The 23,687-nt window shown below is 37.8% G+C and overlaps 1 protein-coding gene across 1 annotated transcript; it reads right to left on the bottom strand.

Annotated features, from left to right (window-relative positions):
- akap12.L (A-kinase anchoring protein 12 L homeolog) lies at positions 1–22,949 on the bottom strand (the record flags this gene model as incomplete). Its single annotated transcript, NM_001088607.1, is given in 4 exon segments — positions 1–758; positions 3,785–7,526; positions 7,530–10,996; positions 22,681–22,949. Coding segments are annotated over 3 exon segments (7,221 nt in total), but the record flags the coding sequence as incomplete, so codon positions are not given.
- Positions 22,950–23,687: the final 738 nt, after the last annotated feature.

The following is a 23,687-nucleotide window of genomic DNA, read 5'->3' as shown; positions in this document are numbered from 1 at the left end:
GCAGGTGTCTTAATAAACTTTATAGTGCACATAATATAGGTGTATTATTCATAGTAATTGTGGGTAATAATTTAAATGTCATAGTAAACAATAACTTCTACAGAAATGTTGTTAATGAAGGAAGAAAAACAGCAAACATTTTCTTTATGCAAATAAAGTTCAATGGTATTTTATTTGTGCTAATAATAAACAAAGTAAATAATAATAAACAGAGGTGTTCTAAGGACAATACAAAAGTCATGCCTATAGACTGTGCTAACAGCATTAACTATCTGTTTGCTTGCTGTTTTCTTCCTCTTTAATATATTTATATATATATAACTGAAAAGAAAATATACAATAAAATGAGATATACACATAAATACATATCTATCCCCACTCCAGTTTTGGAAGTCTCATAATAATGGAATAATCCACCCATTTACAATGGTGCACTAATCATTTGGACCCTTTCAGGTTTTTGACACCCAACAAACTTCTGAAATGCCTTGAATGGCTACTGATTATCCTTCTGATCGCTCCTTACATTTTGGCCATCAAATGAGAATTTTATTTAGGAGTAAAGGACAGTTCTGTCTGAAGCTCCTGATGACACCTCAGGATTGTCTAACAATGTACATTCCATTCCAAGAGGAGGTCAGATGGATGGTGTTCTTATAATCCAGTATCTTTGGAAGACGCCTTAATCTAGTTACATGTTCTGTGTTAATGGCAACACAAGCAGCTTTCAGGTTCAATGTAACTTGATGTGTTGAGAGCTGGAAAGTAAAGAGAATAATGTTAGTTCACTGCTAGTACAGTTTATTGTGATATCTTCCTATTTTATTTCTAAACAATAAACAATAATCAAATATATAACAGGAACGGGGGAGGCCATTTATCAAAGTCCGAATTTATCTCATTATTTGATGAAAACTACTCAGACCAAATCCGCATGGGTTTCCCCCCTTATTAATCAATACATTTTCCCGAAAAATTCCTGTGCGGGAAAAAACACGAAAAATTTGTGAAAATTTTGGATCATACAAATTTTTGGGATTTTTCCGGAGGAAAACTCTCAATTTTCACGAAATCAACAGATTATTGCACGAAACCTAGCGCAGATCAAGATATCTTCGGGACTTCTCCCATTGACTTATATGCAAACTCAGCAGGTCTGAGATGCCAGATTTTCAGATTCAGACTTTTTCCATCCTCGGGTTATCATTCTCTGTTACGGAAGAGCACTTGGGCCAGCGGAAAAAAAGAATTCTGATGATTTATGACTTTTAAAACTCAAAATTATGACTTTTAATCTCATAATTATGACTTTTAATATAATAATTATGACTTTAAAAAGTCGAAATTATGATTTATTCTCATAATTATGACTTTTAATCTCATATTATTATGACTTTAAAAAGTAGAAATTATGATTTTTAATCTCATAATTATGACATATAATCTCATAATTATGACTTTAAAAAATCAAAATTATGACTTTAAATCTCATAAATATGACAAGTCATAATTATGAGATTAAAAGTCATAATTTCAACTTTTTAAAGTCATAATTATGAGATTATATGTCATAATTATGAGATTAAAAATCATAAATATAAGATTAAAAGTCATAATTTCGACTTTTTAAAGTCATAATTATGAGATTAAAAGTAATAATTTTGAGTTTTAAAAGTCATAATATATCAGAATTTTTTTTTTTTTGCTGGCTCCAGTGCTCTTCCGTATTTTATGCCTATGACATACTTAATTGTCCTTTAAAAAAATCATGACATGTTTTACAGTCTTCATGTGAAGCACTGCTTTAGTCTTCTAAATATATTTCAACACAAAGCTGAAAACAGATATATTTATTTACTGTATGACATAGTTTAGCAAAGCATCTGTATACATTTTTTCCTTAATGCATTTACAGATGGAGATCAAGTTTTTCTGTGTGTGCCTTCGGTAGTTTCTGCAAAGGACTTATATGGTGTTGTGCACCTAAGCGATTTGCAAACACAATTTTCCCTGCTTTGTTCCCAAACCTTTGATGACTAAATCTCAGCCTTGGAAAGACAGAATACTTAATAACTTTATAACCTTATATTAAAGGGCTGGTTTCATTTCACAAAACTTTTTCAATTTTCAAAGAATACACCAGAAAAAAATAGTTTTTCTATCATTTAAGATGCAAAAATTATTTTTTTTTTTATTTCCCCAATCTATCTTTATGACACGTCCCAATGCTTTTTTGTACATTCCCGAGGACAATCACTGACCCATTCTAAAAAACAAATGCTCTGTAAGGCTACAAATGTATTGTTATTACTAGTTCTATACCTCATTTTTCTATTCAGACACTCTCCTATTCATATTCCAGTTTCTTATTCAAATCAGTGCATGGTTGTTAGGGTAATTTGAAATTGCAAAGTGGAGAGCTGCTAAATACAAAACTAAATAACACAAAAATCAGAAATAATAAAAAAAGAAAACCAATTCCAATTTGTCTCGTAATATTACTCTCTACATCATACCAACAGTTCTCTCAAGTGATGTAACTATCCTACACAGGCCTGGATTTGTGGGAAGGCCACCTAGGCCCGGGCCTAGGGCGGCAGGATTTTAGGGGGCGGCATGCTGCCCAACCACACCCACATTGGTTCAAAAACACTGGGGATGCACAGGAGATACAATCTCCATGAAAATTTGCACTAATAAAGGGGAGGGGACAGAGGCGACAAACGGCAGTGGGCCTAGGGGCGCCCGCTATGTAAATCTGGCCCTGATTAACAAAACTGGGTTGTGTTGTTATTAAAAACAAGTTCATTATATTTATAAACACCCTGTTTATACATGTAGCTGAATATGTAATTAGATATCTAGATTATCTTTATACAGGGGGCAATCTAGGTTTAGGTTCAGGGAAGCAACTATGGAGTCAGGAACAGGAAGGTAATCTACAAAAATGTCTGGGGCATAGTTGCTAAAAATAAATAAATAATAAAAACGTTCATTTTTGTTCATTTTAGTTAACCAGAAAGAAACTCTCAGCTCCGAGTTCTCTAGTATTTAATGGAGCATATTTATGAAAGTATAATAAGCACAAAGAGCTCATTCAATTTCATCCTTGATAAATATGCCCCTAAAATTTATATACAAGTGAATAAAGCTCTGGTGAACTATGGAGAGCTATCATTTCAGCCTATCATATGTGCCCCTTGGTGTTTGTAATAGATCTTTTTAGTAAACAAGAGGCATGCAGATCCAGAAATATATTCTTATAATACAAAAGAGCTATCAATATCTTGTAAATAATATCCTTATAAACTGTGGTTAGTGATGTCATCAGTTATGTTCAGTGCTTAGTGATGTAATTAGTCTCACGACTCATTGAAATGTGTTTATCATAAAAAAATGTACTCCCTGTTGGAAAATATAAGCATATTAGAAGTCACCTCGGAGTTCCATGAGCTACATAAAATAAAAAAATGGCCTTATACTTTTACACGGTCATAGAACTTATAAAGTCCTTATATTTTACAATAGGTGCACATTATTTCCTATCAACAGAATTTAAATATGAGTTGACCCATTGAAACGTGTGAAACATCATAAACAATCTACTAACTTGCATAAAATATGAGGATATTAGAAGTCAAATTGATATCCATGACCTGTATAATAGCCTTTACTTGTTTGCATAATTATTTGGTCACTTCTAATATCCTTTTATTTTACAACATGGGATATATTTTTCATTCTGAAACTTCTTTAGCATGAGAAATAAACAGTAGGTGAGTACCTTGCCTTTTGTCTCAGGATTCCACAGTTTGTGAGTCTGCTTGTGTATTCAACTCTGCATGGTCCTGAGAGACAATTTCTTCTTCTACTGGTTTGTTGATGGACATGCTGGATTCACTTTCTGTATGCGTAATCTGCACAGTCACTTGCTCTGTACACTCACTGTCTGCAGGTTTTAAGGATTTCTCATGCACGTGTACAGGTGTAGTTTCTTTATCCTCTTCTTGCAAGACACAGCCATCATGTAATCCAGTAGAAATGGCTACAGTAACGGGTTCAGATGTTTCCTGCATATCCTGGCTCTTCTCAGCCCTCACTACTTCTTCTGTAAACTGAGCAGAAACAGGTACAGTCTCATCAACCAGTAAGCTATGCTTGTGTTCTACACTATCCCCAGTGTGAATCTCCTGAACAATTTCTTCAGTCTTTTCCACTGATGTTTCAGTAATCGTTTGTACTGAGACAGTACTGATAATGGTGGTTTGGAAAAGGTTGTCTTCATTAGCATTTGTTTGTGTGCAAACAGAGACGGCTTCATGAACGAAAACACCATTTTCTGGTATATTTTCCTCTAAAGTATTTTCATTGGCAGCAGCCTCTACAACTAAACTGCTTGCGGCTGCTTCAATTGCTGCATCAACAATAGCTGCTGCTTTTTGAGATACAGACTGTACAACTGTAACAACTGTATGTAGAGCCCCAGAGGTCTCATTAAGGTTATCTGCATCATTTGCTGTTTCACAAGCTTCTGTGGTATCTGCTGATGTCTCAATAGACATAACAGTCTCTGCTAAGATCTGCTCTTGTACAGCTGCAGTAGTAACTGTCTCACATGCTTTGATAGCCTCAGAACTTTCAAACTCGGGAATATTTGTGACCTCGGTCACAGTGTCCTCAGGAAGAGTAGCAGATTGTTCTTCAACAGGCATTGAATAGATGGTTGGTTCTGGCACAGTCTCTTGTTTGCACACGGACACTTCCTCCTCTGGCACTTGAAGTGCAGTAGATTCAAGGTTCCCTCCCAAAACAACAGAGTCTAGGGTTAATTCCTCTGATATGTTTACCGGCACCTTTTCCATGCTTTGCTCCTCTGCAACCACAGGGATGGTTTCATTAACAATTTGGGGGACTTCGTTTGCTAGAAGATCTATTCCATCAACCATTTCTTCCGGGGTCTTTTCCACAGTCATAGCAAAATTTTTCTCTTGCTGATCTACATCATTCAGATCTACTGAACATGGGGCATCCACATCAGCATTAAAAGTCAACACGTTGTTACTTTCATCTGTATTTTCTTCAGCTAAGACAGTTGCTACTTTCTCAGTTACAACAGGTGCAGTATAGACATCATTTTCAGGTGCAGGCGCTGAGTCATTTTCCACTCTTTGCTCCACATCTGAAGACTGCTCTTCAGTTTTAACAGAGGCACTTTCTATAACCTGTACTTCAACTTCAGTAAGGGTACTTTCTCCAGATAATTCCTTAGTTATATTGGCAGTGATTTCTACTACCTGCTCTTCTGTATGAGTAGTGGCATTATCTTCAGCTTGCTTATCGACAACACCAGTTAGACTTGTGTCAGCCTGCTCCTCAATTGGAGCAGCAGTAGATTCTGTAGATGTTTCCTCAGCTAAAGTTGTAACACTTTCTGCAGTCAGTGCCTCAGTAAAAGAGACAGCACTTTGTTCCGTTTGCTCCTCAGAACCAGTAATAACATCTTGTGAAACTTGCACCTCAATAGCTGGTGTGGCAATGTCTGTAGCCAGGTCCTCATCAGTACTAATGGCATTTTCTACATTTGGTTCGCTATCAACAATAGAGGCACTTTCTGTGGCCTCCTCCAGTAATGCAGCAGAAGCATTTTCTGTAGCTGTTTCTTCAACCAGAGTGGCAGTAACTTCTGCAGACTGCTCCCCAGCACTTGCATTTTCTTCAATCTGCTCTTCAGCATCAGCAGTAATAATAATATCCTTAATATGCTCCACAGCAACAGCTGATACACTTTCAGAAGCTTGTTCTATAGCCACAGTGGAACTTTCCTCAACTGCAGTAGAGATACTTTCCTCAGCTACACTGATGACACTTTTTGCAGTCTCCTCCTCATCAGCAAAAATAGCACTTTCTGTGGTGTCTTTCACAGTAGCAAGGGTGATACCTGTTGCAATCTGCAGTTCTGCAGCAGGGGTGACACCTTCTGCACTTTGCTCATCATCTGAAAGGGTGACACGCGCTGTAGCCTGTTCCTCGGCTACTGCAGCTGCAATCTGTACCTCAGAATCAGAGATGGCAGTTTCATTTTCCTGCCCCAGTGCTGCACAGACACTTTCAGCTTGTTCCTCAGCAGTTGTGAGGGCACTTTCTCCAGCCTGATCCTCAGCCAAACTGGGTGCACTTTCTGCATCATAATCCTCAAATGCAACAATTTCTTCAGATTCCTTTGGCAAAGTCATATCACTTTCTTCAGTCTTCTCCCCAGCAACATTCCCAACACTTTCTGTAGTATGCTCCTCAACAGCAATGAGGACTCCTTCTGCAACCTGTTCATCAGCAACTAGGATGGCAATCTCTGCTTGTACCTCTTTTGCAGTGATTGGACATTCTAAAGAGACAGAGACAGTTTCAGCAGAATGCTCCAGAGATGTAGCAGAAGGCTTTTCTTCACTTGGTTCATCAACAGTTATGGCATTGCATTCTACAGCCTGCACATCATCTGCAGTGGTGGTACATTCTCTAGTTTGCTCCTCACTTGCAGTTGTCCAACTTTCTGCAGTTTGCTCCACACCTGCAATAAAGGCACTTTTTGAAACTTCCTCTTCGACAATAGTGTTAAAATTTTCTACTTCCTGTTCTCCAGATAAGACAGAAACACTTTCCATAGCCTGCTTTTCAGTTTCATCAAGTATGATTTCTGTATCATATTTCTCAGCTGGAGTGGTAACTTCCTTGGTCTGATCTATAGGCAGACTTGAGGGAATCTCTGAAATCTGTGTCTCACTGTGTGGATATTCTGCATTTTTTTCTTCCTTCACAGCCTCTTCAACTAAAGAAGCAATTTCTTCAGTTAATGCTGTTGCAACAGGTGTGGGACTTTTTGCAACTTGTTCTTTCTCTGTGGACTGTGCAGCTTCTACAGCCTGTTCATCAAAGATAACTGCTGAACATTCCGAAACTTGCTTTTCAACTTCACTGGATACGTCCTCTAAAGAATGCTTGTCATTCTCAAATAGAGCATTAAGAGCAGCCTTTGCAGATGTACCAATTTTGACACTTTTTGCAGTCTCCTCCTTATCAGCAAAAATAGCACTTTCTGTGGTGTCTTCCACAGTAGCAAGGGTGATACCTGACTGCTCCAGTGGCTTCACTGGGTCACTTTTTCTAGCCAGCTCCTCTTCCAAAATAGAGACACTTTCTTTCGTCTGTGTCTCTGCAAAAACCAGAGAACATTCTTCAACCTGGGCACTTTCTGTAACTTCCTCATAGATGAGTGACTTTTCTTCAACCTGCTCCTCAGCTGCACCTTCTTTAGTTTCTATGTCCTCTGAAGCATGTGGATGTTCTATGGTTTCTTGCTCATCTGATATGAGAGCAGCTTCTTTAACTTGCTCTTCATGAACAGTAGAGACACTAATAGAACTAGATTGCTCTTCGCTCAATTCTTTTAGCTGTTCCAAAGTTGGAATACTTTTTTCAACAGTCTGCTCAGCTGCAACATCTACAAGCTTCACAGCAGAAATTGAGTTGTCTAAGACCTGCTCTTTTACAGGGAGAGCATCATCTTCTGTTGAAACAGATGTGACTTCTTCGAATTGGCATTTTGGATGAACTGAGGCAGTCTTGTGATCTTCTGACATTATAGCACATTCTTCAACCTTCTCTTCAGACAAAACAAGAATACTTTCAGACTGTTTCTGTGCAGTATCAACTATTTTATCAGCTTGGCTTTCATCTAAAATAAGGATAGTTTCACTATCTTGTACTTCTACTGAACCAACACTTGTTTCTTCTCTGTTCACTTCAAGCAAAACAGCATCTGTAGGATGTTCCTTTGTGTCTACTTGGGCATATATATCAGCCTGATCTGAAGACAAATATCTTTCCTTAACTAGCTCAATAACAGCATCTTCAATAATGTGCTCCACAACAGAAACTGGGTCAGCTCCATTACTTTCTACGACAGATTTAAGTTCTGATGGATCATGCCTCTCTGCTAACACGGGGGTGCATTCTTCAATCTGCTCATCTGAAAAAATGGTGCTTTCTTCATCCTGCTTAGAGGAAATACAGATATTTGCTTCTTCTATTTTATCAACTTTTGTATCATGCTCTTCAGCAGAAGTGCTTATGCTTTCATTAAGCTGTATTTTATCCAAAGATAGAATAGACTGTTCTGTCAATTCTGTGGCTTCATCAAGGACTGGATCCATTTGCTTTTCTGGCATATCCAAACTCTGGCTACCTTCATCTTCCTCTGGAATGGGAGTAACTTCTTCAGTGGGTGTAAAGGAGTCGTCTAACTGTGAAGCAGCAGATATCATTTCAGTTGTCTCTTCTGCACATGAATATTCAATTGCTTCTTCGAGAGCAGTTAGAGCTTCTGAAGTTAACTCCACCTCATTAATTATAGTGTTTCCTGATCCTACCATCTGTGAAACTTCACCAAAAATAAAAGCTTCTTCTACTGTAATTTCAGACTTTATTCTTTCTTTGGTATTAGGCTCTGTAAGTTCATTTGCTTGCTCAACAGTTTCTGTAACATTTGCACTTATCCAAGAGGGAGCCCTGTCTTCCAGACTGGTAACAGCTCTCTCTCCCTCAACAACAGTTACAGTAATTGCATGAATAAGGCCTTCTGAGTTAACCTCTGGTGTTTTCACTTCATCTTTTGAGACATCATTCAAAGTGTCTTCCTTCTGCTGAGCTTCCCGCTTTTCCTGCTCAGCTGCATCAAACTCAGACAGTGGAACTACTGCCGGTACATCAGCATCATCTTCCATTGCCTCACATCCTTCTGTTGATTTTCCAGTATCACTTATTGTAGCTGGTTCCTGTTTGCCATCTGACTTTTTCTTTTTACGCCCAGGAATTAATTTTTTAAATGACACCCATCCTTCTTCCTTTCCAGTTTCTCCATCTGAAGTTGGCTGCTCAGTATTGGACACTGCAGTTGTTTCTTCAGTTTTCTCCTCTGCCCTTGTTCTTGATTTTCTCCTTGGAATAACCAGTCTTTTAAAGGACTGCCAAGTTGATCCCCCATCTCCTTCAGTAGGGCTTGTTGATTGGTCAGGTGAGGGGATATCATTTACTTGTTCCTTTTCTTGTGAGCTAACAATAGGATCTTCTGATTCATGCTCTTTACTTTTATCAACTTCTTCCTCTATTTTTTTATTCTCGTCAATGTTTTTTTGTGTTTCATCATCTGAATCAGATGTCTTTCTTGCTCTTTTCTTAGCAGAGCCAACACAAATTAATGCTTCCCATGACACTGAGTTGTCAACTTTTTTCTTATTTTCTTCTGTACTCTTTTCAAGTTTTTGTTCTTCGCCATTTTCTTTGGCTTCTTCTTGATTCTCAACTGAACCAGCACTATCAGTAGAGGACATAGTAGAGGTCTTAATCTTTTCAACTTCTTCTTCTTTATCACTTTCTGAAGGTCTTTTTGGCCGCTTTTTAGGAGTGACTAGTTTTTTAAATGATGCCCATGGTGTAATACCCTCTCTTTTTCTCTCCCCATCAGATGTGGCCCCATCACCTTCTGTTTCTACTGCCTGGGTAGCATCTTCTGCCCCTTTTTCTGTGGGTGAGGTCTCTGCTGAATCCTCAGGAGAAGAGGGTGAGGTGTTATCTCCATCACTTTCAGGAATGTCCGATGATACCGGTACTTCTGTAGTATTCTCTGCTTTAGTGTCATCTTCTTTCTTTCCTTTATTCTTCTTCCCAGAGAGTTTTCTTAAACCACTTCCACTGAAAAGCTTTCGTAAAGGGCTACCTTGAAGTTTAGCTTTTTCTTGTGAGGACAACAGTTCAGTTTCTGTCATTATAGGCTCCAGACATATTTCAACTTCTGTGCTCTCTATGAGTGTAGCTGTCTGGGCCAGTTTAGTATCTGTGTCCTTGTTATCTTTGTCACAGATGACTTCAGTGTCTGGTGCCATTTCTGAAAGTGGCTCCTTTACTTCCTCTGAAGTAGCAGTAGAAGTGCTGACCACTGTTACTTTGTTTACATCATTATCTTCTGTAGTGTCAACTTCTTTCTTCTGTTCACTGACCTCAGTTGGCACAGAAACATGAACTGCTTCAGCAGAAGTTTGTATACTTTCTGTTACAGGTACTTCACATATGTCTGCATTTTCTAGTTTAATGTCTTCTTTAAGAACTGACAGTTGATCAGTTGGGCATTCTTCTGGCTTTGCTAATTCTTTTGCACTGGGCTGAGTTTCCTTATCTATACATGCCTTTGATTCTTCAATTTCATTTGCTTCCTTTGGTAAAGTCTCACCATTTACTATTATTTGGTTCTCCCCATCTTCCTCTTTGACTTGTTGAGAATCAGATTTTTCCTTTTCTTCACTTATGATATATTTTTCTACTTCCTGATGATCCTCTTCCTTCGACTTTCTGAAACTTGTTTTTTTTCTTAGGCCAGCCCAACCCTGTGTAAAAAATTTCTTTAGCGGGGAAGATGTTTCCGCAACAAGTGGGTTGGTTGGCGATTCTGGTGTCTTTACCTGCTCTTCTTCTAATTTAGTTTCTTCTTCACTCTTTGGCTTTTCCCCAGATACCTCTTCTTGAGTCTTAGATGTTTGAATTATTGGATCTGTTTCTGATTGTTTCTCTACTTCTTTGGTGTCTTCTGTTTCCAGCACATTTTCATCACTAACATCATTTTGCTTTTCATGATTTTCTGTTCCATTTACTTCCACTTTCTCCTGTTTCACAGTTAACAGCTGTACAGGTTCAGATTTTTCAACCTTATCCTTTTTCACGGTGAATTTGAAGCCCACAAATTTGAAAACTTTTTTAAACCCAACTTCATTGGACTGGGTTTCATTGGCTTGCTCTGGTGATTCTTCTGGTGATTCTGAAGTTGCATTTGTGGCTTCTGGAGCTTCATCCTGGCCCTGTTCCTTTATTTCAGTTTTTGGAGTAGCTTCACTGGGAATAACCTCCATGTTTTCCACTGGCCCTTCATTTGGTGTTGAAACTTCTTCTACCACTAAAATGAGAAAATACCATTAGTATTTACATATTCATAATTCTTATATTATACAAACATAAGTGATTTTGTTTGTATGGATATATAACTATTCGGTCAGACATATGTGTGTTACTGACCACTAAAATGTGGCTTTGTTTGTATAATTAGCTTAAGGGGCTTTTTTATGTAAAAGAACAGGCAACTAAAAGGAATCTCTGCCCTTTCTAATTCTAGGTCAGTATGAAATTCCAGACAATTTAATAAATTAGTTGCAGTCATATTAAATAATCTAAATCATTATAACCTCTTTATAATGCACAAAATGACAAAAATCAAATTCTTATCAATATGACTACTAACTTACACAAAATAGGAACAGTAACACCAAAAATGAATTTTAAAGGAATGTCAATATAATGTACTGTTGTTCTGCACTGGTAAAACCAGTGTATTTGCTTCAGAAATAAAACTAGAGTTCACATAAACAAGCTGCCAAGTAGCCATAGGGGCAGCCATTGAAGAACAGGATACACAGTAGATAACAGATACATTCTGAAGGATCCTATTATAAACTACAGGGTTTATCTGTAAGCTGCTGTGTGTCCTGTGCCTTTTTCAGCTTTGAATGACTGTCCCCATGGCTACACATCAGCTTGTTTATATAAAATATTTCTGAAGCAAACACACCAGTTGTACCAGTACAGCACAACAGTACATCATATTTTCATTACTTTAAAACACTTTCATTTTTTTGGTGTTACGGGTACTTTAATACCAGAAACAAAATTCGAAAAAGCCTCAGTATATCAATGTCTATGCCATACTAAAAGCTTGTGTTTAAGCAAATGGGTTTCATTCTTCACTGGAACACAAACAGATTCAGAAGGGCCCAAAACCACCCCTGCCACATCATGTTGTATTATGAACTTGGCAGTTCTTGGACTGCAAAATTACACTTCACCATTTTCTGGCTGAGAACCTATAGGAGCTTTCAGGAAGTTCTCAATACAGTCAAAGTAAAGGAGCAGAGGTGGTTTTGGATGCTTCTCATCTGACTGAAGTACACTGCCAATACTTGAGTCTAAGGGTCCGCACACACCTGCCAGAAAATGTCTTCTCCCATGGGCGACAAAGCACCCAACAATACCTGTCCCTTCATGGTCCTTTGAATTTTCTCATGTAAAACACATTACATGTGGCAATCCTGGGTTAAAATTCCTCCATCTACATTTATGGATAATTAACCAGGATCACCATAAGTAATGTGTTTTACATGAGGAAATTCTTAGGAACATGAATGGACAGGTATTGTTGGGTGCTTTGAGGCATTTTACCCAGGATTGTCATGTTAAGTGTTTTACGTGGGGCGATTCCAATGGTTGGGAAGGAGCATGTATCATAGCCTGCAGGAGAGGAGATTTCCCACACGTGAAAGGAAATTGTTTGTATCCAAGGTATTATTTTTTTGATTAAGGAGATTGCTTCCGTTTAAACAAAGGACTGCAATAAAGGTTCAAATGATTTACCCCAAGTTACTAGGGAGGGCAAATCTTGTTGAAAAATGTTTGCTCCATGTCAGTGTGATATCTTTTTAGAAATGTAATGAAATTAATGATTAGTGAAAAATAAATATTAATATACCCTGAGAGAATTACTTTTGTTAGGATTTTGTGGACACTGGTATCAACAAGCAGATCAACAAGGTTACCCATGAAGCTACTTTACAACATGGCTGCCAATTTCATCAGTAAGGTACAGTATATGCTTTGCTAAAAAAAAAGTAGTGGTTAGCTGCCCATTACTTGCCCGGCACACTGTGCTGTGTAAATAAGTCAGTGATGTGGGCATCATCTTCACTTCCGTTCTACAGAATTATCCTGCAAGAACACATTCTAGGGCAGTGGCCGACAGGAAGATTTGTCACCCTTGATATAAATGCATGACTGCGGGTGATAAATCTTGCAAAAATGCGTCTCCATTTGAAATAATTGAAATTACCTGCAGTAAAACCAATGCAACGCTTTGTTCTTCTGAAGTCACTCAAAGTTGACTCTGGAGGCTACTTCTTGATATGTTGGTTTTCAATAACAATTTCATTTATTTCCAGTGGAGACGCATTTTCAGGGGAGATTTATCGTGCATAAATAATTGCGGGCAACAATGTTCCCCATTGGCCACTGCCCTAGGCAGCATCCCCAACCTAAAGCAACTGTTCCTTTGGCTTGGTAAGAAGAGGTTATCCAGAACCTGGGGTTTTCCGGATAAGGAATCTTTCCGTAATTTGGATCTTCATACCTTAAGTCTACTAGAATATCATGTAAACATTAAATAAATCCAATAGGCTGGTTTTACTTCCAATAATGATTAATTATATCACCTACAAGGGACTGTTTTATTATTATAGAGAAAAAAGGAAATAATTTTTAAAAATTTGGATCATTTAGATAAAATGAGGTCTATGGGAGACAGCCTTTCCTGTAATTCGGAACATTCTGGATAACGGGTTTCCGGATAACGGATCCCATACCCATAATTCAGTATACAGCCTCAGTTGCTTAATTAAATTATAATTTTTGGAGCACCAACATATTTCGCAGCGCTGTACGATAAATGGGTTTATACAAAGAACTATACAGAATTACATACATAGCGACCAGTAACTGATACAAAAGATAATAATGTCTTGTATGAATGCTTACCAAGGTATGATTTAGGGGTTTTCTGCTGATTGCATTCTCAAACAAACTGCAGCAGGCTGACTGTGTTTTATCTGTAACCAAGAGCAGCCTAAACAAATTTTGGCACAGAAAATGTGGCCTCAGCAAAAGCAGCCTAACTACATCTGACCTAGGGAAAACACTGGCCAAATGCTGAGAATGAGTAAAAGCCATTTTGTTTTGCAAAAGCTTCAATTACTGAGAAGGTCACAGCAGCGCTAATCTCTTTTCTAATACACTCTCTTTAAAGCTTGCACATATGGTACTGCACATCTTACATGAGGAGGGGGAAGCCGATAGATGACATATTGGGCTTATCAGGTTTCCTCATTCATTATACATAAGGTTCTCATTGGGATTGTTTGTTTCTGGCAACAGCATTTACAAAACGAAAAGAGCAAATCTTCATGGGGTTTATGGGTGATGTTTAAAAATATGTCATTTAGCTGCTAAACCTGCCAAGTAATAAAACTTGTGTATTAAAAGTAATTTACTTGGACATTAAAATAAAAAAAAAGGAAAGAGGCTTTGGGGGATAACAGTTAACTCTAGAGCTCTCCATGTGCTTCAAGTCATCTCTCCTGACATCTGGAGCTGGTTGACAACTCTCTCGTGGGATTCATAGAGTTGCCTTGGATTTGTTCCAGGAATTCCCAACATTCTACATTCATCAGATATTCTGTGTACACACCCAACGTCCCTCTCCAGGACCCTTCCAGACCGCATTTTGCAAAGTATGCAATAATTGTCTTTCTGTTTTAAGTAGAGGGTACTGGTTTATTGAGAAGAACAATATACAGAATCCTATATTTTCAGATTAATTACCATGCCTTTTTCCCAACACAAAAGAATAAAGGAATCCTGCCTGCTGGTATATTATAAGGTACCCATACACATATAATGTACACATATGTATCCAGTTCTGCTTCACTGAGAAGCACTTTATCTTAATACATAATCAGCAAACCTTGTTCTTTCCGCTAGATGTCTCTGAGGATTTCACAGAGAATTTCCAGTATATTCAGTTTAGGGCTTGTTCAGACTCAAATTTTAAAGCTGATTACGGTCAAGTCTATTACTGTTAGCATTATCAGACTGAGAGTCCTGAGAATCTGAGAATTTAAAGTAACAGTAACATCAAAAAAATTTAAGTGTTTCATAGGAATGACAATATAATGTACTGTTGCCTGTACTGATAAAACTGGTGTGTTTGTTTCCTAAAGACTACTATAGTTTATATTACCAGTTGCCAAGTAGCCATGGGGGCAGCCATTTAAACACAGGATACACAGGAGATAACAGAGGACCTCTGTAGACTCCCATTGTATACAACAGAGTTTTCCTGTTATCTGCTGTGAAACGTGTGCCTTTTCGCTTTTATCAGCTTTGAATGGCTGCCCCCATGGCTACACAGCAGCTTGTTTATATAAACTATAGTAGTGTTTCTGAAGCAAACACACCAGTTTTACCGGTGCAAAACAATAGTGCGTTATATTTTCATTACTTTAAAACAACTGTTGCTGTTCCTTTAAGTAGAATAGCATATTTCTAATGTGTATTGTTTCAATGGAAGTCACTAGATTGGCGCTATTATGTACCAACCCATTCAGTCTAATTACCAGTAATGGCAACTGGTCTGACTACAATCAATTTAAAAAGGACCTCAACCAAAAAATAATGCACAATAATAGAAGCAGCTATTATACATATACAGGTATGGGATCCACTATCCAGAAAGCTCAGATTTACAAAAAGGTTGTCTCCTATAGACTCCATTTTACCAATTAATCCACATTTTAAAAATGATTTCCTTTTTCTCTGTTATAATAATATATATAATTAGATAGATATAATTAATCCTTATTGGAAGCAAAACAAGCCTGTTGGGTTTATTTAATGTTTACATGATTATATAGAAGATGATATGAAGATCCAAATTACAGAAAGATCTGTTATCTGAAAAACCCAAGGTCCCGAGCATTCTGGATAACAGGTCCCACACCTGTCCAATTAGTAAATATTTTTAATGATTATTGTGAATGTGGTTGCAGCTAAAAGCAGCATCTGTTTACTCCTTCCTGTTTTCTGGCTCTGACTCTTGAAACAATGTAGCAGAAGTCAGTTCTCCTCCAGGTTTCATGAGTCGGTATCAACAGTGCAGAGAATGTAAACAGCCAGATAATGCTTTCAATAGCAATTGGGTTTGTAATATGCTCTAAAACCATAAACATTTTTAAAGGTGTATGTGAAAGTAGCTTAGAATTACATATTTTTTCATTATTCCAAAAACCTTTTGGGTGGAAAAACACCAAAAAATACCTGAAAAAGGAAAAATAAAAATAAAGCTGATGATACTTATTCTCCCAGCTAGGGCTATAAACCCTTCAGTGCAATGATGTAGCCCTCATCTAATGGAACTCTGTAGGCCCACTCTATGAACCAATCAGTAGCCCTATCGATCAGACCGATTTGGCCAATGATTAGATCATGCTGCAGGCCTACAAGGACCCTGTAACATACCAGTGAGCCCCTTGCTTGATGAGATTTTCAAACCTGCCAGATAGATATCTTGCTAATTTACAGCTAGATATCTGTTGGGCAACCCATCCGGAGCTTTAATAGACCTGTGTATGGCCTTTATGTAATAACACAATGAGATGAATAATTTTGGTGGAAACCGTATGGAGCCATGCAGGTATATTAATGAAGCTTGAATTTTGGATCAGGCATCTTAGCATTAAAGTTATATCTCAGTTTTCTATCATTCTTTATTAGTATAAATAGACACTCCCATTTATGAGAGATGCTTTATACTTCTTTAAAAAATTATTGCATAAAAACAACACATATTCCACTATTCTCCTGGATATTTCAGCCACTAGTGGGTGCTATTCATTTGCTCCATAAGAGTTTATGGCAAAGATCACTGCATCAAAGCAAACATCCTATCCCATCTTATGTACTAACCTTGGGCTGGAAAATAAGACATAAATGTAGCTAGATATGGCTGCCTGAGTAACCTTTGCAAATATGCTTTATTGATCATATACAAGAAAGTGAATGTTAACTCTACTTTAAAGTAAGTTATATTGTCTATTTCATTAAAATTATGGAATTTTAGTATGGGATACGTTATCCAGAACCCCATAATCCAGAAAGCGCCCAATTACAGGGCATTTTCCATAGACTCCATTTAAATTAAATAATTTTTAAAAGTGATTTCCTTTTGCAGTATGTGTATATAGCTTTATAGTCAGGCATCACCTGGACAGTCTGATTGTAAGTAAATTGTTTCAAGATAAATCAAAACTCAGTTGTTAAGCGAAATTTGTTGCCTTTTGGATTCTATTTGATCCAATATAATTAATAATAAGAATAGTCTAGTATAGGTATGGGACCTGTTATCCAGCATGCTCAGGACCTGGAGTTTTCTGGATAATGGATCTTTCTGTAATTTGGATCTTCATACCTAAAAATAATTTAAACATGTAATAAACCCAATAGGAATGTTTTCCATCAATAAGGATCAATTATATCTTAGTTGGGATCAAGTACAAGGTACTGTTTTATTATTACAGAGAAATATATTTATTGCCAACAGCAGGGACCTTTTCTGCACTCTCGCTTTAGACCCAATTTAGGTACAAAAATCGGAATGACCAGTGCTAATGATCCTACTACTTTGACCCCACTTACAATTTGCTTTGGCTTGCCTAAAGACTCTTAGACAACTGGCCCTGCCCCCCTATAGCCACCAGCCAATAACACTTTGGTTACTTAAGATAAAGGGACCTCTCAGGAATAGTCAGACTAAAAACATCGTAATAATAACCACTATTACTTGGTGATTTGTTAACTGAACCCTATTGGTTATACCTTCCCCACTACTGGCCCCACAATCTGGCTAAATACGGGCCACACCTTCTTCTACCTTCCCCCTTTCCTTTCTATATAGACATCAGATAAGTAGCAACATAATGTTATTATTGTTGCCTATCCTATAGATATGTTGAAAATGCAAATAAAAATTATTGAAAAGAAAAAAATAAAGATAAGCCAGTTAGAACAGATGTTGATTCTCTATCTTATAGCACGATGGACTGTGACGTGAACACAAAAAACTGCCTATGGAGCTGAACAGATAAGATGGATTACGCTGTCCCCCCACCAGAGGAATTACTTTGTTGGGGGCCCGTTGGTAGGGGGTTTAGTAACTTCTAGTTAAACTTCTGCAAGACAGCTGGTCACTTATCAGAATGAAATGTGTAGTATGACAGAAAGTTGTTGAGCTTGAGGAAATGTGAGGGGGGAAAAGTACTGGAAAGAATGTGTTCTTAATGGCTTACATAATGGCAATCATTTGTAGCTCAGCAGTGAGGGAAAGGAAAGGGGGATTGTGACTATAAATGTCAACTGTAAAAAGAGCAAAACATGACAACTGTTTCATCACAATCTGGATTGAATTTAGCATTTGCAGTGCTGTTCAAGATATATGCCATAATGCCAAGAGGTCATGTAGATCCATTTTGTATTTATGTTTACATTAATAATTAGGAATATAGGTTTTGGGTATATATACTGTATATATACAGTATATATATATATATATATATATATATATATATATATATTCAGTACAGGCATGGAACCTGTTATCCAGAATGCTCGGGACCTGGAGTTTTACGTAATTTGGATCTTCATACCTTAAGTCTACTAGAAAATCATTTAAACATTAAATAAAACCAATAGGCTGATTTTGCTTCCAATAGGATTAATTACATGTCTTAGTTGTGATCAAGTACAAGGTATTGTTTTATAACTACAGCGAAAAATGGAATCATGGATTATTTGGATAAAATAGGAGATGGACATTCTGTAATTCAAAGGGGTTTTTGGATAATGAATCCCATACCTGTATTTATGTATACCATATATATATATGTACATATATATTTGCTTATGGACTGCTATAAGTGTACATTCATCACAACTGTATGCTCAAGGGACCCATCAGTCTTGCTGCCAATACTGGAACTAGCAGAGTTAGTTTTCATTCCACCACATGGCTCAAATGATTTTAGCATGTTGTCCCTCTCGCTTTCCCATAAGGACCACTAAAATAAGTAGCACTGTAAAGCCATTAACAAGTCAACCACAGCTGTTGCACTGCTAGGAGACTTCCACTGTCGAAATGAAGGCAGCCATGCAGCTACCGACAAAATATTACACATGTGCTATAGGATCCTTACTACAGTAGGAAGTTAATGGAGCAGTTGGAAAACCATCTGCTCAAGTCGCAGCTCACATTGAGTTGCAACAAGCATCTAGCTGTTTGCCTTCTGCATATCACTAACCAGTCAGTTGGGCAGATGGCATGACATCAATGTGCCAGTAGAATATTACTCTAAGACACAGAACCATGAATTTGCTCCAGTTGAACCGATTTCAATGAAAATGTAGTGTAATACAGTATATTACAAGAATCTGCCTTAAAGCCCTTAAACCCAGTTCTACATGAGCACAGTTACAACTTTCAGCCTGCCCCGGACACGCCCGTTCCATGAAAATGCTTACTATAACCATTCTAAAGAAACAAACATTTGTATGAGATCTTTCTTTAAAGACCAAGGTAAGTATAAAGAACTCAAAAGGTATTCCCTGGGGCCAAGTTTTTCTGGCTGCCTGTTTTTATTCTGCATTGTTAGGGCTATTCCACACGGGGAGATAGCCTTGCGTTTGCGGTCGCGGCGACAAAGCGCCGCGCCAGTCGCCGCGACCGGCGCAGGCGACAGTTTTGTATGGGCGCCTATGTAAAAACGCCTGTGCTAACCACACGAGGCGATGCGCTTTTCAACAGTCGCCTGAAAATGCCTCGCCTGGCGCGGCGCTTTGACGCCGCGACCGCAAACGCAGGGCTATCTCCCCGTGTGGACTAGCCCTTAAAAGCTGAAAGCAGTGTTTGTTTATCCCTTTCTTCATCCCTGTGTCTGACTCTTAAAACAATGTAAAAGGAGTCAGATCAACTCCAGGTCTGTTAATCAGCTGGCTTGCAACATTGTTTTAAGATTCCTTGCAAGGAGTACAGAGAATATAAACAGCCAGAGAGACATTACTCTTAATAGCAACTGTAAAACCCTTGAACATTATATTTTTTATATCGGAACGTTGTTTAGGATAACATTTCCTTCCACAGTGCAAATAATTATAAAAAAAAACAGTTCTGGGTGGAGGACCCCTTTCATATTCAGTGTAACTACATCCAGCTGTAGATTTACATTAAGATACCCGCCCCTTTCCAGGCAAAAGGAATAGATTGCTTCCCCCTAACACTTTCACACTAATTCACTTCAAACAAGCCTATGGAAACCAGTCTTACTTTGTGGCAATTGTTCCAATTTGACAAATAATTACAATGTGTCCACAAAAACTGTCAAAATTCACCCCTAGAACATATGAATGTGGTTAAGATATATTGATTTTTTAATTAAAAAGTGCTTTATCAGCTGGATGGTTTCAGTTTTGTCATGCTAAAGCTGAGAAAGGACACCACAACTGGATGTAAACAAGGGTATTTTCTTCTCAGTAACAGTGGGAAATGTGACAACATAGTGCTATAAAATACAGCTGTAGCTGTTCCTTTTGTAATTAAGATACAGCATTTCACAGCAAATCGAAACAAAATATAATTTTAAGCACCTCTCCAATATAAAGCCATTAAAATATACAATAGTTATTTGTAAATGGAATTGCAGCTGGAAGCAGTGTCTGTCTGTCCCTTTCTGCACTGCTGGCTCTGTCTTAGCATCTCAGTCTAGCATGCTCCGTCACAGCTCTGGCTACAAGCTTTCAAAAGTAAGAACCCCCACTGAAAAGAACAGGAAGGGACAGAGATATATTCAGTAACAGTTATATTTACAAATAACCCTGCAAATCCTTAATTAATGTATATTGGAAAGTTGCTTTGAATGACATTTTCTTAATGAAAAAAATGTAAAATGTTGTTTAGATTAAATCCCCTTTAAAATGAATAAATTCCAAAATACAGATCCCAGCAGCCAGGATATTGGAATTAACAATTCAACTGTAGCTACAAACTGGACATTGCCAATGTAAAAATGTCAACTCCGAGTTCCCTGACCAAAAGTCATGAAATAACCAAGAAATAACCAAGAGTCCCATGGCCTGCATAAATCAACTGGACAACATCCTCATTCCTTTACATGATCACATATCTCCTTGGTGATGCCTAATATCCTTAAAGGGATACTGTCATGGGAAAAAATTTTTTTTTCAAAATGAATCAGTTAATAGTGCTGCTCCAGCAGAATTCTGCACTGAAATCCATTTCTCAAAAGAGCAAACAGATTTTTTTATATTCAATTTTGAAATCTGACACGGGGCTAGACATTTTGTCAATTTCCCAGCTGCCCCATGTCATGTGACTTGTGCCTGCACTTCAGGAGAGTAATGCTTTTTGGCAGGCTGCTGTTTCTCCTTCTCAATGTAACTGAAGGAGTCTCAGTGGGACATGGGATTTTACTATTGAGTGCTGTTCTTAGATCTACCAGGCAGCTGTTATCTTGTGTTAGGCAGCTGTTATCTGGTTACCTTCCCATTGTTCTTTTGTTTGGCTGCTGGGGGGAAAAGGGAGGGGGTGATAATCACTCCAACTTGCAGTACAGCAGTAAAGAGTGATTGAAGTTTATCAGAGCACAAGTCACATGACATGGGGCAGCTGGGAAATTGACAAAATGTCTAGCCCCATGTCAGATTTTCAAAATTGAATATAAAAAAATCTGTTTGCTCTTTTGAGAAATGGATTCAGTGCAGAATTCTGCTGGAGCAGCACTATTAACTGATTCATTTTGAAAAAATTTTTTTTTCCCATGACAGTATCCCTTTAACTTATGCAGTAGGGGGTACACTATCCAACATATAACGCCAGTAGGTTTGCACAGAATTTACTTACTTACCAAAATGTTATCTTACTAAGGAAAAGAATTCTAAAAAATAATAATAATGTATGAACAACAATCTCTCAACATCAGCAGGAAGTAATAAAATATACACAATTCAGGAACAGAAAAGATAAGTTCTCTGTGTCCAACAGATGGAGCCAGCAACACACCGTAGATCAGAAAATGTAAATGGGTTTTCAGGCACTTTCAAGCAAAATCTAAAATCTTGCAATACTAGCCATGTGCAGGCTTCTTTTATATAATATATATATATAAAAGTATAAAACGTTTACATGCTTATTTCTTTTCACGCGTTTGCAACAGACCACACATTTGTTTTTTAAATCTTTAGATAAAACAATAGATTTTATGACCCTATAGGAGGAAAAACTAGCTTCCTACCCCTCCCATGAAAACTTCAGTTCTGATCCATTTTATTTAAATGTGGATTCCACAGAATGCAATTACAGTTAGGAGAATCAATTAAATACGCTGTGCAGATTCTACACGTTTTACATAATTGCATTTAGCTGGAGTTTTGACCAGAAATGTTATCTAACCCTATAAATGTAGACACACGTGTGTAAAAAATGCATCCAATGACCAGTCTAAAATTCGCAAACCTAGAGGCAAAATCAATATTTTTTTATCTTTTACTTCCAAAGTGATGTTGGTTAATGTACTGTATGCCTGGTATGGATCTATGGCTGAGGAAGGTGGAAGCTGCAGTTATAATTACAGGGTTACAGTTAACTTAACATGAATGGAAAGTGACTACTAAGTAATGCCAAAACCAGCTACTGAAAGACCCACTTGGACCAATATTTCTATTTCATTACACTATGGAACCAGCACCGCAAGCCTGTAAGTTACAGTTAAACAGAACTTTGGAGTGCCACCCCGTTTTGCCATACTAACAACATTTTATGGTTCCTGGTGGATTATAATCCACTAATACCTAGAAACCCACAAACAGAAAGCATATATGAAAGCACATATAAAATATAGATTACTGGTTAACTCTTACCGGTTAAGGTTATTGTGCCAAGCATGGTTTTTTGTTTCCTCTAGTGATAATGATATCTTGGTTTGTGCCTTGATGCCCCCTAATTTCACAGGCAATGAAGCTCTATAAGTAACTAGTTCCTCTGCTATAGAAGAGCAGGCTGCCGATGTCCAGTGTAGCTTGTGTGGAGATGAATAGAATTACATAAGAATCCCAGCTACTTGGAAAGAGGAAAACAAGATATCCCAGTGTAGTCCCCTCTGCCTTCCTCCCTGGCCTCTATGAAATGAAAGGGAAGAATTTCCTTGCTTCCCACTTTAACAGCTTTTTCTGGCTGTGAGTTGACTGCAGTGGGATGCACACCTCCTTCCTTCAGCCCCACCCTGCTCCATTGTCTTCCAGCCCCCGGACCCCATGGAGAGTATTTTAAATTGTTCTAACCAAAGGTGGCTTAGCTATGACTTCCCCACTCTTTGTAGCCAGTCCATTACTTAATTCCCCAAATGCAGAATTAGCATTTGCTAACTAAACACTAACTGCCTTAACTTTGCATGCATTCCATATAAATAGATTCTTCCTCTCAGCATTGCACAAATGTAAATTACCTTTTTCTATTGCCTAGTGTCTGGCTCTGACTGGGGATCTATAAAGAAAAAATCAAATGAAAGGGATTTTTCCCTCCATGTCTTTGTTAATCACCATTTGTGGTGCTAAACAGAAAAACAAATTCACAGGCTTTGTTTGGGATAACCTGATACCTTCAGGGGTTTATATATTGCAGGATGTGCCTAATGTTGAGAAAAAAAGAGAGCGAGAAAGGAAAGAACACTTTTTTATCTGGAGAAATTAAACCAGGTCACTATCAGTTTGGCACTGAAATGTAGATCTCATAGTCATGTCTCTGCTGCACCTAAATGAAGGTCTGGTGCTTCTCTGGGCACTGGACCCAAGCCCTCACCTTTCCTATCTGTAGCTGGCATATGCACAGAAGCACAGTATAGTCTGCACATGGATTAATCTCTAACAGA

The sequence above is a fragment of the Xenopus laevis genome, chromosome 5L, assembly GCF_017654675.1.
Source record: "Xenopus laevis strain J_2021 chromosome 5L, Xenopus_laevis_v10.1, whole genome shotgun sequence".
Lineage (NCBI taxonomy): Eukaryota > Metazoa > Chordata > Amphibia > Anura > Pipidae > Xenopus > Xenopus laevis.
The sequence above is the reverse complement of the archived record's forward strand: the minus strand, read 5'-3'. Positions and strand labels throughout refer to the sequence as shown.